Source organism: Cynocephalus volans, chromosome 6 (assembly GCF_027409185.1).
Source record: "Cynocephalus volans isolate mCynVol1 chromosome 6, mCynVol1.pri, whole genome shotgun sequence".
NCBI classification, from domain to species: domain Eukaryota; kingdom Metazoa; phylum Chordata; class Mammalia; order Dermoptera; family Cynocephalidae; genus Cynocephalus; species Cynocephalus volans.
This window is the reverse complement of record NC_084465.1, coordinates 55147762-55167700: the sequence shown is the minus strand read 5'-3', so window position 1 is coordinate 55167700 and position 19939 is coordinate 55147762. Positions and strand designations below refer to the sequence as shown.

The following is a 19939-nucleotide window of genomic DNA, read 5'->3' as shown; positions in this document are numbered from 1 at the left end:
TTCTCTGGGGGGAAAAAAAACTGCTCTGCACTTTGATATTTACGGCCAAGCAAAGCCTGCGTGCCTTCCAAGAGCTGCCGGTAACAAAAACCTTGGCGCGCACCCTGAACATGGCTCACTCCACCGCGGACTGCGAGAGGCAGAGTCGCTCGCAGGTCCCCTAGCCTGTCGCAGCGCGTTCCTGCATCTCGAGGGCGGCCTGTCCTCCGGGCCGGCCCCGCCCGGCCCGCCCGCCTTCCCGGCTCCCTGCCACCCTCTCGCAGGCGCGCTCTGGGTGGGGCCTCGCGGCCGGCGGAGATGCGACCGGGTCTCCGGGCCAGTGATGCGAGCCGGCTGGGAGGCGCGCCGAGGCAGCCCGAGCCGCGCGCCGCGTCGCTGTAATCGGACACCCGAGCGCTCGCCCCCGGCGCCCGGCCACTCTCCATTCCCTCCGAGGTGCTGGATTGAGCGACGCGGACAAGGGCGCCGGCTGCCGCGGCTCCGCTGCGCTGAGGATTCCTGTACAAAGAAACTCAGAGGACCGGGAGGAAAGGATTTCACCGCCGAGACATTCTAGAAATTAAGGTCTGCTGGGAAAAGGGACGTGAGACACACGCGGATTCAACCCGGTGGCAAGTTGAGGACTTTTCCTGGCTGATTTCTTCCAATCTCGGTAAGCTGGATTTGTTATTTTCAGCATTACGAATTAGCAAGATGTAACTTTGGGGGTTGTGTGTTGACTTTTCATACATCAGACAGCGCTGGGCTCAAGTCTGGACGTTTCCTTAAGAGCGCACGCAGCGTGTCAGGGAAGCGTTCTCCTTGCCGAGAGCCCGGCTTGAGCTGTTTCTTTAGCTATGACACCTGCGGAGAGTTTCAAGTTGAGTATTACAATGACTTCTAAGGCAAAATTGCTGGAGAGGACATAAAAGAATTCTTTTCTTACATGTGATTAGTTTGCGGTCAGTAAAAGTGAAAACACCAAACAGCATGTCTAAGTGTTTGAATTAAAGGGAAGAAGTTGTAAGACATGGGGAGGTGGGGGGAAGTGAGGAAGGCGGGGAGTATTTAAGACTTTTGGTTTTCAGACTCTCACTTCTCATCACTTCTGCAGGATTGAAATCAGATTGCTCTGTAGACTAACTTCATTTGACCTGTCATTTCATCCCCAATATTATTCTTTGCAATTTGTGGCATATGTTCCTTTGGGAGAGACATATCAGATAAGACACTGGTAATAGCAATATGTAAAAAATGTGTAAATATTATCAGCCTGCTTAATAAACAGACAAAGATTAGGAGTATTATTATTATTAGCTTTTTTTTTTTTTTTCCTTTTGGCTTTAACTATAAAGTCAACAAAAGCAAGGGGCAAATTACTAAGGAAAAGTCACCCATAAAATCAATTTTCTTCTAAGTTAATTTAGGGATGACAGGGTGAAGAGGTTGTGGAAGCAGGAAGAAACTGTTTCTTTTGAAAATTACCAACACAAACATCTCTTGGGTTTCCTCCATCTGTGTGGTAAAAGAGGCTTACAATTTCATTGCTAATTCTCTTAGTATATGAATCACCTAGGTAGGAAATTAACTTATACTTTTTGTTTAAAATTGCATGTTCAGTTTAGTTTTTTTTTCTTCTGTATTAATGAAGCAGTCTTTTCCATTTTTAGTGACACTTTATTGAAATAAAATGTGATAGAATTTTAATTTAAAAAGCCACATATTGAAGATCAACTTTGTTGTCACCTGTAAAAGTAAATTTCTAGATTAAAATGTCATTGTCATTTTATTGTATACTTATGGTAGATGCAAAATAATGGGATTTATTTTATGGGCCTGAGTTTATTTTGCATAGTGTGGCCACTAGAGCTCCTTATGGGTTTGTGGTAATATATTATCTGATCTTCCTTGGTATTCAGACATTAGTTAATAACATGTATCAATTTTATAGCTACCATTTCAAGCAGTAATACTTGTCTCTTTGATTTATCTTTTGGAATTCTGACAGGGCACTTTCTGGTTGATTTATTTAAAATATGCATTGAAGAATACATGGCTCACTGGATTGCTCACCACTGGGTCATTGGTCTGAATTTGGCACTAGTCCATGGTTACCTCATCTGCATCATTTAACAGCTGCCTGGTCATCTGGATAAATTGGCGGATAACTGATTTGAGTGATCTTAGTGATCAAGGATTGAGCACACATAGATTTAACACCATTTCTGAGACAAATTACTCCAAAAGAGCTAATGAGTTTGGAAGTGAGTGGGCACATGAATGTCCATGTGGTGTTTCTCTACTACTACTACATTTATGAGGGAAAGAATTTTTATGCAGTAATACCCTGTTGGTACCATTCTCAAGTCATTTTAATGTAATGGATTTTTAGAGAAAAGATCAGTTAAAATAGTGAACTTTCCTTTGGGAATCATTAAGTTTTCTTTGCTGCTTTGTTCTGCTTTGATGTTAGCATTATTTTGTGGGAAGATGAAACAGTTTCTTTTGCTGCAAAGACTTCCAGACACAAATGAATCAAATCCAAATTTTCACATCAGAGAAGCAAAGTCACAGCACCTCCTACTGTTTGCATTACTGCAAAAGTTCAGATGTGTCTTGTGAAAAGGGTGTTCTGTCTAGATTGCTGTTATTTTGCACCCCTAAAATGTAAAATGAGATATAACAAATTTCTTATCTCTCTTTTAAAGGTATTTCCCCCTGGATATTAACTTGCAAATTTGAAGAAATGGCATTCCGGGCAATTTGCATGTTGGTTGGAGTATTTATTTGCTCTATCTGTGTAAAAGGATCTTCCCAGCCCCAAGCAAGAGTTTATTTAACATTTGATGGTAAGAGAGTTGATAAACACTCAGGGAAAAATGTTATTTAAATTTTTTTCTTTCTTATTCATATTCAAAAATTAATAAATTAAAGAGTAAAATATTACTGATTATTATTAATTTATATGGGTTGCTTTTTAGATGACATGTCTATTTTAGATTATTAGTTAAACGGCAAAAGCCCTCTGTTTCATTTAAGGCAATATTTATGAAAATGCTTGAAGTGTATGCTTTTTTTTTTTTTTTTTTTTTTAAGTTTCTTCTGTTTGCATGTGTGTGCATAGGGAGATGGTCAAGAACTTAAAGCCTAATATCTTTGATCTTACTATTCACCTTGTTATGTTAAGAAATGCCCCCTTCGTGCTAATCCTCAGCAGCAGAAAGAGCTATGCAGGTTTAATTACTAAAAAAAATTCTCCCAATAAATTTGGGGCATTAGCCTCAAAACTGGTTACCGCATGTGTTGTTCTAATGATGTTTCTTCAGTTTCCACAAGGATTTCCTGAGGTTGGCCTAGTCAACCTGATTAACTGAAAAGAACCTAAAAGAGTAACTGGAAGTATGCTTTTGATTGTTGTTTTGTATAAATATCTTCAGAAGCTTAGGGAAATGGGCATGATTCCAAATTTTTACAAACATAAAAGGTGTAAGGTCCTCTGAGGGAGTGGTGTGCCAAATGTATGCATAAGCATTAATATATATAGTTCAAACAACTTAAATCCTTCAAGTAACCCATACTAATTGGATATGTGGAATAAGAAATGGAAGAGAAATACCATCCCGTCAACCATTTATATTTTTATTACTTCTTTCAACTCTGTCTGCATAAACTTCAGTGTCATTGCATATGTTTTCACATTGATTTGATAAACAATACAATCTCAGACCTTCCTGTGGTTGGATGTCTCTGAAATTCCCTGTTATCTCCAATTTCAAGTAGTAGTATGACTGACACTTATCAGTCAAATGGCTATCTTTTCTTCCTTTCTTTTTAAGTAACCAAGTGCTTTCTCCAAGCTCACCATAAGCACTGAAGGAGCCATGTTTAGAATTTAGACTGTGTGAGCTTCTAATTGCTTCCTTAGCCTCCAAGCCAGGCATTCCCCCTAAAACCCATAGCTGTGCAGTTAACTTGTGAAGAATGGAAAAACAGATCCTTTCAAGTGTCCTTTTTAAAAAAATTAATTACTAAAGCATCTTATAGTCTGTTCATACATTTTTTTTTCCTAGTTGACATCTATGAAATATCAAATAAAAAAGAAAAGGCATGAAGGAGCAGCAAAATTTCCCCTCTATTTTCCATATTTCTCCTGGTATATAGGGAGATGGAGTGGTCTAATAAATTAGGTGTTTAAACCTGCTCTCTTCTATTACATCAAAGTGAACCCAAAATTTTTATGTAAATGTTGACAAGTGTGTCATCAAAGACAATTTTTCAAGTCTATATTTTAAAAGACAATTACAATTTATATTTTACAGAAGGAAACTAAGTAATACAATCTTTTTGAACCAAACTTCAGTACTATGTAGGACAGTGACTGCTATGCTATACAATACTAAAGTTATGATGGGCTTTTAAGATACCACATGTCTACTATTTTAAATGCTCTTGATCTTGAAACAGATTCTTGCAAAACACCACTTACCCTAATTAATAATTTATGTAGAATATAGATGAAAAGCTATTTATCTGAAAGTTCTATAGTTCCTGATATTTTGTTTTTCCCTAGATTATTATTAGTAAATAATTAGAGAGATAGAATATCACTCAATTTGAATACTGTTATAAAGAGATATATATCAACAGGGAGAATAAATTTAACAAAATTTTATAATTTCTAAACTAATAATTTTAAAATTTCCTAAAATGAACTATATATTAGGCAAGGTATGATAGGAAAAGTACCTTGGGTAAAAACAATTGTTAAACTTTACAAATTCCAATCATTAATTCAATATAATTTTCACATTAATTCTATATAAATTTCACTTAAGAAATTTCACAGTGTATCTGCTTGAGATGCCTGTTCCAAATTTTTTTACTATTTAAACTTTCTCATTAATTAAATGATGACTTATCTGAGTATCACACTGAGTAGGTTACTAAGTTTCCTCTCAAGTGGTTTATTCTTGGCATCAAAATGTAGAACTTCATACAGGGTTGACATGTATATGTGTATATATATATATATATTTTTAAATTTATTTCGTATTTCAAAATTTCAATCACTGTTTCCCAACCAAAATTCAGAAATTGAAAGATGTTTTGAGGACATTCAAGTTAATTTAAGTGCATTAGACAGACTCATTTGTATCACTTGTTTTATGTATCCATGCTTCTTTATGTTCTTTCATAATTACCTTGACTATTGACTCTTTTGTCTTGAAATCTTCTTCGTCACTATAACTTGGTACTCTGCCTATATCTTCCTGGGTGGAAATTTAGGAGAATCTTCTCAGTCTTGTCTTACTTGTAGCCCAAGTAAACATCAGAGTCTGTTTTAAGGTCTGTGAGACAGGAGATCTTTTTTCCCATCCATGTTCCATCCCTTCTTCTTGTAGTGGAATGATGCAGTTATAACATTTGGGAAACAATGATTTACAGATTTGCCTTCTCTATTGATCTAGTGCAAGGTCAACCAGAGGGTTATCAGTCCTATGGGAGAATGTACTTCAGATGTTATTAATTAGTTACATTTGTGCTAGTTAAATCTTCCATGTTAAAAGAACTGTGACTTCTAATAGATATTATATTTTTAATTTTGATAATTCTCATTTTATGCCAAATCACTTTTCAAGTGAGTATGAATTTCATGCAAATGCCTTTTAAGTTGAATTTTTGCTGGAAAAAAAATGGATTGACAGATTCACTTTTCATAGCATTATTGGCATTGCATATTTTTTTCCAGAAAAAAATCTTTGGAATCTAGAAATGTCCTAAGAAAAGGGAAAGTTACATATATGCAATAGACTAACCTTGTTTTGCTTGCTAATATACAAGGGAAAACATTGTTGATAATATCCTGCCTTTTTCTAGTAGAGATTTTAGCATATATTATTTTGCAAAATCAAATATAAGTACTTGATAATTTGCTAAAATATATCAGTTGTGTGTAATCTTTAAGAAAGGGTTTCTGAACTTCAGACAAATGAGGATATTATCTATATTTGAACAGATATAAAATGGGGCTGAGTTAGGTATGTTATATATTGTCTCTATTTAAAAATGAGGTAAATTCTTACGAAAATAATATTAGTTTCTCAGCTGCTAATTCAGATTGTGAATCTAAGCTATTCACTTTATTGAGATAAAGTTATTCATAATATTTTCTTCTCATACTTATGATGTCTGTAGGACCTGTAGTAATGGTCTTTACTTAATTTCTGATATTAAAAATTTGTGTCTACTGCCTTAATGTCCTGATTAGTGTGATCAGAGGTTTATCAATTTTATTGGTCACTTTAAATAATCAGCTTTTAGTTTTTTTTCTCCTACCAGTTTTATCAATTTATGCTCTAAAACTCACTATTACCTAATTTCATGATGTTTTGTGTTTAATTTGCTCTTTTTAGAACTTCTTATGGTGGAAACTTAAGTCATTGATTTGGAACCTTTCTTCTAACATAATCATTTATGCTATAAATTTTCCTCAACACAGCTTTAGCAGTGCCCTACAAATTTTGATAAAGTGTGTTTGATTTCCATTTAGCTCAAAATAGCTTCTAATTGATCTGTTTTTGTTTTTTTCACCCATGGGTTCTTAGTAATGTGTTGTGTGATTTATAAATATTTGGGTATATTTTATATATCTCTCTGTTATTGATCTCTGGTTTAATTTCTTGTCAAAGAACATACATTGTATTGTTGCAATTCTTTAAAATTCATTTAAACTTATTTCATGACACAGAATATAGTCAATATCAAAAAGCAAATATATATTCTGCTTTTATTGCACAGAGTGGTCTATCAATGCCAATTAGATCCAGTCAGTTAATTATGTTTCTATGTCCATACTGATTTTCTGTCTACTTGTTCTTCCAATTACTGACAGAAAAGATTGAATTCTCCAACTGTAATTACGGATTTATTTATTTCTCCCATCAGTTTTTGCTTCGTGTTTTAAAATTTCTCATATTAGGCACTGACATATTTGGAAGTACTATATACCTCCTGATGAATCGACTGATTTCACATGATGAAATATTCATGATTATTCCTAATAATAATCCTTATTTTGCAATGTATTTTGTGCATATCTTTTGCCGTTTTCATATAATGAAAAATATCAGTAAAAATTTAGTTATAATTAAGTGGGGAAAATGTTTGTCATAAATTCCAGTGGTCTCTAACAAATATTTATGTAAAAAATTAGGAAGTATATTTAAACAGATTTGTATTTTTGATATACATAAATATATGAACATTAAGATGGCAGTGTGGTATAGTGAGAACAGAATTTACCTGGAAGCCAAAATATCAGGGTTTTCAATCCTTGATTATTCGGTAATTAACTGTGGAACTTTGTTGGGACCTCACTTCCCCTGATCATTTAAAAAAATTTGGACTAAATTATCTCTAAGATCCACTTGTTGTCCTGAAATTATGTGATATTTAAGAGTAATTTTGTTTTACAAATATCACTTCCTTTGAGAACATCTTCTATTATAATTCCCTTCAATATTTTCAAGAATATTTTGTGTGAAGGACCTGAGTGGAGGAAGAACAAAAACAAACACTTTTAAACATAAACGGATTTTGGAGTCATACAGATTGGTTTTAAATTATGGCTGTGTGCTGCTTTTTGGGTATGCTATATTGGGGAAGTTACTTAATCTCCCTCAACAAGAACTTTATCATCTGTGAAATGGGAATAGCACATATATCATAGAACTGTTTTGAAAACTAAATGAATTATGTTTTTAAAGTGTGGTACGTAGTGTGCATCCTATTACACTACACAAAGTCTTCCATTAGTTAGTATTTGTAAATTCCTCTAGGGCAGAAATATGGTCTTCATTCGTACTGTAATTACCTCCTCTCCGCTTAGCACAGAGACAGACATTTGTTGTTGCTCAATAAATCTTGAATTAACATAAATTTTGGTATTTCTTGCCACCACATCACCCCAACCAATAGAGCCTCCCTACACCACAACCACTCTTCAGTGAGTTTGGATTACCTTAGAGTGACATACACCAGATAGAATGCAACAGATACTCATTTCTTTTTCATACCACTAGGATAAGAACAGCAACAAGAGGGAGATCTTTGGTACTTTGTGCACAGGCAGCTATAGACTCATCCCTGGTACATAACTGGTGGTCAAGTATTTTTTTTATCTACCTCCCAACTCTTCCCATATTATACATTAAAGACTGAATGTTATCTGGGAATTCAACTTTTATATTAACCCTACTTAGTTAATTCCCAAATCTTCTAATCATTCTATTTCCTTCCCAATATACATTTGGCCCCTGTGAATTTTAAGTATTTTCTGTCAGAGAGTTTTTGTATTTTGGTTAGAAGCCTAGTTTTCCAATATTATAGGGAAGAGGCCTCACATATACTCAGGCTCTATAGGGCCTTGATTTGTGGCCTGTCGGGGATATTGTCTTAATCCTTAATACTATGAGGATTTATATCTGCTAGCATGTCTAGCATGTCTAGATATATTTAGACTTTTAAAGTATTTACTTCTTCAAATGCATTTTTAAAAGATTCTCATTTTTAAGAATCTGATTGATTTTTCATGGTGAGTTTGACCTTGACAAGAACTCAAACCACTTGGCTTGCTACTTATGATTGTCATGATATAGTGCATGACTTGAAATTGTAGACCACAGTTTGCCACTCTTGGGGACATTTAAGAGCAACCTGAAACCTCAGAAAGAGGAGGCATGTGGGATAGTGGGATCCGTTTCGGCACCATGATATGAAATATATCTGTATAAATCTATCTATGTATAAATATTTATATATATTCTAAGTCTCAGATTCCAATAAATATAAAATAAAATATAAATATATCCATATAAATACCAAGTATGTGTTATATGCATCACTTAAAGTGATGGTTGTTAGATAATACGTGAGTTCTTTTTCATACCTGAGATGAGTAAATTGCAATACATCGAGGAATATTTTCTCTTTGGAGTACTTTGTGTGTGAATAAATTAATAAATTGTGCATATTAAGTTCAAGATTTTAATTGAGATTTAATTATTGGATTAATTTATTTTATGTGAGCTAATTAGGATATTTATTATTAAGTTACCAAAACAAAAAAACTTACTGTTTGTTTATCTGTGTTTTAAGATTGGGTGACAACTGTGATTTAGAAGTTAATTTAACCAAGATTACACAGTAGCTCTACCTCTGTTACCAAATAAACAATAATTAATAATTAATAATAATAATAATAATAAACAATAAGTAAGTCATGTGGGTGTTTTGTCTTCCCACTACAAACATATGAGGTATCGGATGTTTTTTGAAACAAAGCAGTCCTGATGAATACCAAATTATCATTTTTATTTGTATGCTTTTATGTCTAGAAAAATAGTATCCCAAAATAAATAGGATAAAACTAAGGTTCACTCAATATCCCATAGGCTTCAGAAAGTCTGATGATCACTTTACTAAATAGGCAGCAGTTTGGCTGCATTTTCAAGTATTCTTTTCACTCAAAATTCTTAGTTATAAAGGTGCCTATGAAGCTATATAAAAGCTCAAAAACAAATTTATTGGTAATTAAAATACATGGCAGAAAAATCGATTATTTGTTACTGTGATTAATTGTTTTGCCTGTGTTCACTAGAACAGTAAAGACTTCTTACCATTAGAGTGCCCTCTACACTGGTTAAGCCAGTGACTAAAGTTGCCTAAAACTCAGAAGGAAAACAATAATTAAAAGATTAAAACTCCACAGGGATATCTGTTATTTTGATAGACTTTTCCTTAGCTAGTATTGGCCAGTCATCCAGCCCAAGGTTGAATTTTACATGTGCCTGACAGTGGTTTAAAAATATAAAAGTGACTGCATGTGAAGTTTGAATAGGGAAACGGGTATATTATGAATAGGGACAAGACTTGCATAGGATTATTGGTTTTTTCATTTATTCACTTTGTAATTCTTTTTGCCTTTTTTCAGTGCTGAATTTTCAGCAATAAAGCTGCCAAAGTCTCCAGGTGATCAATACAATACAAAGGAAAGATGATGGAATTTTACAAAACATAATTTATTTTTTAATATCTGCCTTATTTGATAAGAAGTTTAGTTGATTAAACAATAAAAAAAAGGAACCCTGTGAGCTAGTGAGCTAAAGCTCAAGTCTGATGAATTGTTATGGATAAAATCAAAATAATAAATTGCCTCTTTATGAATTTTGGTAGCATTAACAGTACAAGGCGCAGTTGTTGGAAACAGTTTGTCTTGTGTTTGTCCAAAAGATAAAAGTAAAGCAAATTGTTTTTGGTTTCTCCAATAATCTTGGAGAATACTCACTCTGGTTGTACTGAATCTTCTAAAATACTTAATTTTCAGGAAAACTTGTGTCACTGCTGTTTCTTTTAAGTCTCCTTAATATGGTCTCAGTTAAATGCTACTCAGATATCTTGAAGGACAACTGCATGTTTTAATAAACTCAAACTCAACAAGGGGTGCTGTGTGAATAGAAAGCTCTTTGTACTGTTCTCCTCGTGAGAGTGTCAGCAAGTGTTTGATGCAAGTGAGAGTTGGACGTTCCCTAAAACATAGAGTCTAGAGTAGAGTAACACTAAATTTGGGATGCAAAGCAGCAAGTGAAAAACTATTATAAAATACAATTGCAATAGAAGATGAAATGAATTGCCAAAAAAATGTAGCCTCATATGTCTATTTTCCCCTACAATATATGTTGATATAGGGCTCTGGTTATTAAAAGAAAACAAAATCTCTTTCATAAGCTTGAATTAGAGGGGAGAAATTTTATTTCAAGTATTGCAAAAAATGTCTCTTGGGAAATATTAGGATAGGAATGTGTTATATCGATATACTGCCTCTTTTAAAAAAATTTTTAGAAAAATTTGGAAATTCATTTTCCTATAATAAAAAAAGTAATTCTTGTATTAGCTGAGTTTTCTTCGATTCTAATGAGCTTAATTATTTTTTATTTACAACACTTGTATGTGATAAGAATAATGTATGTTTGTGATAATTAACAAGAAGATAATATGTAACTTTTGAGATTAAGTTTAATGGTATGCTTAGAGAGAAATTTATATTATTCTGTTGCCAAAAGATAGTGTTATGATGTTAAACCATTCCAAAGGTACAAGCTTCCCTCAATTGGGAACAGAGAAGGAATTCTTCAGTGTTCTGAAATCAGAGGAGTGAGCTTATGTGTTAATATGTGTTAACGTATATTCAGTCATCCAATAAAAGCAATTCTATGAAAAAAGTGTCATATTTCATGGATTAACCACAGGTATGTCTAAACAATTCTGTTTAATTAGATTGAATCGTCAAATAAAGATGCCTCAAGTGATGCTAGATAGCTTATTTTAAATTTGTTCTCATGTTGATCATACATGTTGATGTGTTTTTGTTCATATATATTTATAAAACTGTAAGTTAAATAGTCTTCATCTACAATTATGATTTAGAAAACTATACCTAGAACCAAAGTTATGTTTTTTTCCATCCTTCATTGGTGTATGCCACTGTTTTGTCTTCTGTGAATCTAAAATATTTTTGGTAATTTATTCATATTCCTTATAATAATCACTAACATTAATATTGCCTTTATGACCAGCACTATTCCAAATAACTCATGTTATCTCATTTAATTCTCTAACAACATCGTGAGTTGGGCAATATTTTTAGCTTCATAAAATGGAGATGCAGAGATTGAGTAACTTGTCTGAGGTTACAGGGATGGAAAGGGGCAAGATTAAAACACAGGAAAACTCCAGAGCCAGAGCCATTTCCATACGCCACTAGAATTAGTTAAGATCCAGGAAAAGCACACACAAAAAATGTTTTCTCAGGAAGGCATTCAGTAAACTCACTTTATTATGTTAAAGGTATCACAGTAGAGTTTTACTTTTCTCTTAGAGCATCAAGCCTTCCTAAAAATAAAGGAAATAACATTTATTCTGTATACCATCTTGAATTCCCCCTTCAATTTATGATTTGTCTAGTGAGGATGAGGGGAATTACCTCTGGAACATGTTGATTTTGTTGTAGGTGAGATTGTGGCTTTGGAGCTATGGGAGCAAGTCTGAGCTCAGGTGAAAAATAGCTATAGAAGAATTTATTATTCATTCTCCTCTTGTCACTGTGTACATTTATCAGAGTATACCTCCATAAGTTCAGTATATCCTACACTTTCTATTAAAAAGTGATTCAAGTGTTCTTTTTCATGGATATCATTGCAGCATTAACTACTTATAGCACTGAGACACACTCAGTTTTTCCAATTCTTAAACATCTTTTTTATAACAAGGTATAAAAAAAACTTTGCTGTTTGGTTTTAGTTCCATTACTCTTTTAAAAAAATAAAAGAATAAGAAATAGACCTGCAAGTTTTGGGCAAATTCCACACTCCTTTGCTTTCTTCATTTCTGTTTAAGTATTAACAAAGACCCCTATTGTCAAAAAAATAAAAATTAAAAGCAAGAAATAGAAAGGTGAGGCATTTTCTAGCACAGAGTATGAGTTGGCAAGAATGGTACATAAAAGGCAGAACAAAGTGCTGAGCCATGTGCTATTTTAGGGTAGCACTAGCCATGAAACAATGTGCTGAGCTGTAAAAGATGGCAAGCACATTCTACATTTCAGGGTGCATGCTTTTCAGAAATGATTGTTAAAATCCTCTCTCTTTATCCAGTAGGAATTAACCACTTTTGCGCACTCAATAGTAATATGTTGCTTCTGCAGAGTGCTTTTTACTTTTCAAAGAATTTCCACATGTTATCTCATTTATTACAGAATTCCTATGAAGTGGGGTGGCCGTGGAGGCCCAGAATGAATAAATCAGCTTGATGATGGCAAGACTAGAAGAAAGAAATGATATAAGAAGAGAAAAATTAATTATGAGCAGTGCTTGCATAGAATCAGAGACATCCCAAAAATGCATGTCGCAAAATCTGCAGAAATGCCAGAATTCATGTGAATATAACAAACTTGCCTCATACTCTTTCTTCCCCAAAGTATGTACAACACTGTAGCTCTAACATACCTTAAAATTTTAATTAACTGCTGATTTTTAGCAATAATTGAGGGTAATTATTTATCTGACTTTAAATATGTTTAACGCCACATCATAAATACCTCTAAATTATCTTTGCAAAGTTTGAGGCAATACATAAATAACAAAGATTTATATTTTTATTTATTTCTAATTTATGCAAATTAATTAGCATGCTTTCTTTGTCTTGCCTTTCTTTCCGTAGGTACTGCTCTTGTAGTCAAGAGTTCATCTCATGTGCTGTGTACATCAGGATTCCATTCCCCCCAGGCAATCCCTAGAATATTTACTCTGCTCATCTGTGTATTGCCTTAGAAGGAGAATAAATGGTTTGAAGTAATGCCAGTGAAAATGCTGAATATTCTTGCCTTGTTCAACTTTGACACTTGCTAGCATTTAAAATTCTTGATAATGAAAGTATGGAATATTCTACCTAATTAATTCCTAAAGTACTACCTCACTAACACTATTTTCTCATAAAAATGACCAGGTACCACTTTGAATACAAAATTGCTCTTATATTCAATCTTGTGCATAATGTAATGGCTAATGTCAGGTCTCTAATCTATATGGAATTGATAGATCAAAGGAGACAAAGCAATATAGTTTTACAGAAGGCAATGTCTATTCTTCTTAAAAAAAGGATCAGACTGCCGATCTAGCAAAAAGAAAACCTTGACTGTATGTAGGGTTAATAGTGCTAAAGAAGCAACTTTGAAATTCTTTCATGAAAAACATTTCCTTAATATAGATTTTCACTTTCTAAATATAGGATGAATTATGGAAAGAAGATATATAGTTGAGTGAAAACAAAGGCACTACACGCACACGCATTCATACACATAGTCTGTAAGTAAAAATTCATTATATTTTAATACCTTATTGGTCTTTCCTAAGTATATCTTCTCTTGTAATTGCAGAAAACAAAAACCGATGTCAGAGAAAAAAACAAACAAACAAAAAAACAAACTGTTACATGTATTACTGATATCACCTTTAATGTGTTAATTATATATTTATTTTCTTACTTTACGTTTATGAATAAACACAGATTTATAATCATATAATAATTAGATGATTAGTTTGGCAAACACTTTAGTACTCAAAACTTTATCCTGACACTTAGTTATGTAGTAACAACTTAGTGCAAGTGAGCTGAGGACCAGGACAAGAAGCTCTGCTGACTTAGATATTTGAGCCCTGTCTCCCTCCCATTACTAATGGCTAGTGATACAGTGAGAACAAAATGATTTGCTGAACAGCACTGTGCAAAAAGGAGGTAATCCATCCTTAGCACAGATAACAGGAACACAAAGGGAGTGAATGGGACACATAACGTGTGAAGGCACCAATAACTTAAACACCTAAATTTGTTCTCTACGCCTGCTTCCTTTATAGACTGTGAGGTTTTGCAACCCAAGTTGCTAGTGTTACTATCTCAGCATCAATTATCAAAGAGTGAGCAGAGTCCCAATTATAGCATATGAAATATAATCTTTAATTATATGCTTCTGTTTTCCAAAATCCTCATTTCATAAACATTGGACTAGAAAAGACCTTTTATCTTTTATAAATAGACATAACTTTGTACTAACTGTGTGAAGTGCACCAACCTGGTACTTCATTCATTACTTAAATTTGGTAATCAACACCATGGGTCTAAAGATTTTAAGACAGCACTAACAAAATTAGAAGCTGAGGGTGAGGGAATTTGAACACTCTGTTATTCCAGAACCTAATTATTTGGGTCAGGTAGAAGCAGTATATGTGGCCAGTTACTTTGCAATGGTAGAGACATTTACATGTAAAAAACACAATTCCAATGAGACTATATTTCTTAAGACGGGGCCTCTTTTTCAGTGGAATAAGTGAATAGTAGCAATGCAGTTATAAAATTTACTTGTATAAAATATTTAATATTTTTATTTAATTTCATTTTGTAATTAGAGGTAAAGCCAGATGTATACAAACCATTCATAGAATAAATTGAAAAACTTGTAACAGGGAGGAATTGGTAAAGGGCCATGAAAAACAATTACATTGTATATTGTTTAATATATTAATTATCCTGATTTGAGCATCACGTGTTGCACTCAGGTATTGATATTCAACTCTGTGCCCTACAGATATGTACAGCCAACTATGTTACAATAAAAAAAAAGAAACTTAAGATGATGACTAGGCATATAGAAGTTTTGATATGGTGTGGGGAATATGTTGGAGCTCCTTTTATAACTTTTGCAACTCTTAGATACATGCTAGTTGTGATAATTGAAGCAAAAGCAAAACTTCATGGCTTAAATTATCCCTTGATTTGAAAAGAATTATTGGATAATTTAATTTGTGTTAGTTGCCATTCAAGCCCTAAGCAGTCTATAAACAATGTCGTTCTGTATTCACACTTAAACATTACCATGTACTAATGATGAAGACAATGGGAAGTCATTCTATAGGGATCTAAGTTTAAATAGAAATATTCTTTATAGAGCAGTCTTTATAGCATCAAAAGCTTCCAACTTTGTTGGTCCATTCAGCCAGATTGTCGCTCCATAAATTCAGGCTCATGGGCTTTTTTTTTTTTCTTTCTTTTTCCTGAACAGTAATACTCAGAACATTCCAAAAGACCAGAACATTAAGCTGGAATAAAACAATGAGTGTATTATCATCACCAAAAGAGCATTTTGAATTTTATTAGAAGAAACCAATTAAGATGTTATTTTCAAGCAAAAAACCTTGGCATGGCTTCAGAAAGTTACTTTCCAGAGCGGGGCAGGGGTTTAGCTGGCACAGAGAGCAGATCTTTAGCATATAGTTTTGACAGCTTTAATGCACATGCAACTGGGATTTTTTCTTTAAGCTGATTCTCTTAAAAGGCATGCTTCCTGCCACTGTTCAACGTAATTGCATCAGTTCCATTTCCATTAGTACTCAAAACCTGCTGATATGCCTGTATGCCTGGAGTTTTAAAATCTTCTGTGTAAATCTAATTATGCAAAAATTTTTTTCAGGGGGACCTGATAATGCATGTGATCTATGTAGCTGTATTTCTTATTTTGACATCCAAAGTAGAATAAGCAAAGAGTTCTTTATGCTAGTATTATGTCCTTTGGTTATTCATTTAATTACATTGACAACAGTGTTATAAGCACGTTTCTATTATAGGAAGGAAAAGAACATTCAGTAAACTTTTGTTGAAGGAAAAAGCAGCATATATCGCTTTGCTACAGAATAATAAAGTATTCTGATTTTAGGTGAAAGGAAATAATTGCTTCCCTCATTATATCTGTAATATCCATGTATTTTTTATAATGTGCTTATTTTCAACAGTTCGTCTTCACAGTCTTTCATCATGATCTTTATTGGTTTACTTTATCTTACATCTACCTACTACTTTTCTGATATGTATTTGACATGTTTCTATATGTACATTTTTCTATATACATATCAGATATTACATCAGAAATATAAAATATAAAATATACTTATCGACCAGTTGATCTCCTCACATTTGTTTCCCCTCAGTTCCTCTTTTTTTGTTGTTGACATGAGAGAAAGATTATCAAGCTTAGCCTGGAATTATTCATGAAACAGTAAAAGCCTCAGAGCCCAGGTGCTGATGGAATGTGTAACAGGAATGTAGTTAATGGTGGCTGAAAGTTAAGATGTGTTATTTATTTCTGCTTCAGAAACGAAATTCAGTGCCATGAGCACTTAGATGAAATTATCTCTACGGTGACCATCTTTGCTTAACAAATTTTATGATAAATATTTGATACTAAGGCAGAACGTTTTCTAATATTGCTTCTGGGTAAAATAATAGTAGATTTTTAATAACTGATGTTAAATTTGCTGAGGTCCATTAGTAGCATAGATGTTTTTCAAGGTATGTATCTGTATTAAGTTCCAACAGGACAAATTTTGTTTACCTTTAAGTGGAAGCTGGAAAATCTGGTTAGAATTGATTGTTGGTGAATTATGGATCAATATGAGAATAAGCTTTTAGGCCCTTTTATAAAGAATGTTATGTCCATCTGTCTCTTACTCTTTTGCTTCCCATTTACCCACCCTCTTTACAGAGAAATTCTGTTATTCAATTAAAAGAAAAAAGACCCGAAGAACTGCATTCAATTCCATGAATATTTTAGAGATCCCACTTTGTGCAATGTTGTGTGCTGCATCTGTAGGTATAAAAAGAAGTGAATCTTGTCCTCGGTGGCCACGTATTCTGTCTAGTAAGCAAGATAAGCCAAGGACATAAGTAAATATTATACCACGCAAAACCTAATACGTACGTAAAAGAGGCACAGAACACCTCAGAGAAGAGGATGTTTTTAAGACAAAAATTATCTTAAAATAGGTTAAAAATTAGCTTTAAACCCAATCATTTTGCTAGCAGAGATTACAGTTTTATCATGGTTATAAACTGGATTGAGAGGAGAGTTCAGTTGGAATGCCAGGGATGAGGGTCTCCAAGCCTCTGTGGCAAAGCCCTTTTGCTGGGTTTTGTTTTGCTTTTTTTTTTTTTTTTTCTTTACTCCAAATTCCCAGCAGTGCCTGTAACTATGCAATTATTATGACTTCCTGATCAATTGATAAACAGGTTGACTTCCAGTTTCCAAATTAACTGCAAATGTCCAGAACACTTAAAATTCTAATTTTTTTATGGTGGTGATAAGATAGACTGTTTTTAGGGTCCTCTATATTTCCCCATTTCTCTTACTCCCTTATTTGTTCTCTCTCTCTCTCTCTCTCTCTTTTACACACACACACACACACACACACAATATCGGCCATATTTGATGGTTGGCACAAAGGCATGACAGAGCCTATCTTAAATATCAGAAATTTAAAACAACTGAGTCTTTAGAAGCATCCTTCACATCCAAAAACAAATTCCATACGCAGAGTTCAGAAGCTCCTTTCCCTGGGCTTTTATTCCCATCAGCAGTTTACCACCCCATCATAAGGCCATGAGGGCTGGAAGGTTTAAGAAAATTTGACACTAATTCAGGAAAAAAAATCCTAACCTTTAATTCTGAGTTTTTGGAATGACTGGTAAGATTAAATCTGAGACCGTAGAATAACGATTCTCAACTTTGGCTGTATATTAGAGTCACTTGGGAGATTTTTAAAATCCTGATACCAAGGCCACAGCCTAGACCAATTAAGTCAGTGTCTCTACAGATGTCACTAGTGTTTTTTATCCCTGGTGATTCCAATCTGCAGCCATGTTTAGGAACCACTGTCCCCAAATCCCTAAAGTGTAGTTTTTGTCAGACAATGTGAAGTTGTCAGGGAACATTTTTTTTTAACAATAAAAGAAAACACTATTCAATCTAGTGCTCCAGCAGTTTCCAGGCTAGAGTCATTAGTAAAATTAAAATTTAGCCCCCTTAACTCAATAATTAAGATTTTTAATGCCACAGAAGTCATCATTATGTAGGTATTGCAGTTTGGGTGTTGGCAACCCATTAAGAGTGACCAAGTTCCCTTCACTTACTTCTCTGTGAAATGTGGAGATCTATCTCAAAGCCATGACCTAGAAAATTATGTTGTATTTTGTTTCCTTTATGTTTTGAAACATAGTAACATCTTAGTGAGATTCTTGACAACCTAAACAATGTCTTGATTTAGGTTACATCATCAGGCCTAGCATAAAGGTGATTGAATACAGGTCTGTGAAGTGAACACCTTTGGGTCTAACTGTGGGTTAAAAGACCCTAGGTGATGAAGAGGCTAGAGTGGTGGTAGAGGTGGGGCAACTGGGAGTGGATGAAAGATGGGGGAAGGTTCTTCTCACTCAAAAAAATTGCCACCTATGGCAATGGAAACAGGTTCTGGTCCTTTTTGTGTATCATTCTATTACCAGCCTCTTTGATGATAAATAGTAGCTACTTAATAAACACTTGAGTATGAGAGAATGAATGAATTATTAGGAGGGGGGCAGAGATAGATCAGAAAAGACAAAAAGTGGTGGATCAAACACTGCCCCAGCTCTCTGTTCCAGGATCCTCAGGTGCTGATAATTCAGAGACCTTTCTTAACATGCTGTTACCCTTCTTAGCAAATGATCTTGGCTTAGGTCTCTGCCTTTTATACTATAATACTACTGTTGTTATGTAGACAGGAATGCCACAGACTAATGGCCCAGAGTTCTCCTGCTTCAGTACACTCTATCCTGTAGATCACTGGGGCACGGAATGGGAATAAGACTGCCCTGCTATTATAAGTTACAAATCATTGTATTTTATCCTGGTGTGATAAACAGTTACATGTTTTTTGGTTTTAGATGAATCAACCATGTTAGCCTTGAATATATGGATAGTGGAAAAATTGGTTTGGACCATGGAAATGTATAGTTGTTATGTAACCAATTTACTGCTTGTGCTTTTTCAGGAAAATAATTTTCCTGATGAAGAGCAATTAACTTTGTTTTAATATATGCACACCTAGATGCTTAGATGCTTTCATTAGCTTATGAAACATAGGTACATTTCACAATTGAAAAAAATTTGTAGGTAAAGAAAATATGTGCAAGGGTTATGAGTTAGAGATAAATTATGCCATCTTATGGGCAGGTCAATAATAAATAGAACACAAACTGAGTACTTTGGGCTTTTGAAAATGTCAATGTTGGCCATAAAGGATTTGTCATCTTTACTTGTTCTTATTAAAACATGGATTAAAAACTTTACATGGCCTTTGTAAAGAGCTTCAAAAGTTCTTTGTTGCAACACACCAATATAGTGTCTTTCATTATAGAAAAAAGAAGGGGGAAAAAACTTTTTTTTTGGTGGAAGATTTAAATTTAACACCTTATAATGTACAATATACCTAATATGGGCAAAGGCAGAAAAACACATTTTGCCCATTGGATGCAGTTTAGAGTT

General features: G+C 34.0%; 1 protein-coding gene across 1 annotated transcript in view; it reads left to right on the top strand.

Annotated features, from left to right (window-relative positions):
- The first annotated feature begins 316 nt into the window (after positions 1 to 316).
- Positions 317 to 19939, top strand: part of SEMA3C (semaphorin 3C) — a 162726-nt gene continuing 143103 nt past the window's right edge. Inside the window, exons 1-2 of the mRNA XM_063099746.1 lie at positions 317 to 652; positions 2688 to 2828. Coding sequence (XP_062955816.1) covers positions 2726 to 2828 — 103 coding nt within the window. The 5' untranslated portion in view covers positions 317 to 652; positions 2688 to 2725. The remainder of the gene's footprint in view (positions 653 to 2687; positions 2829 to 19939) is intronic.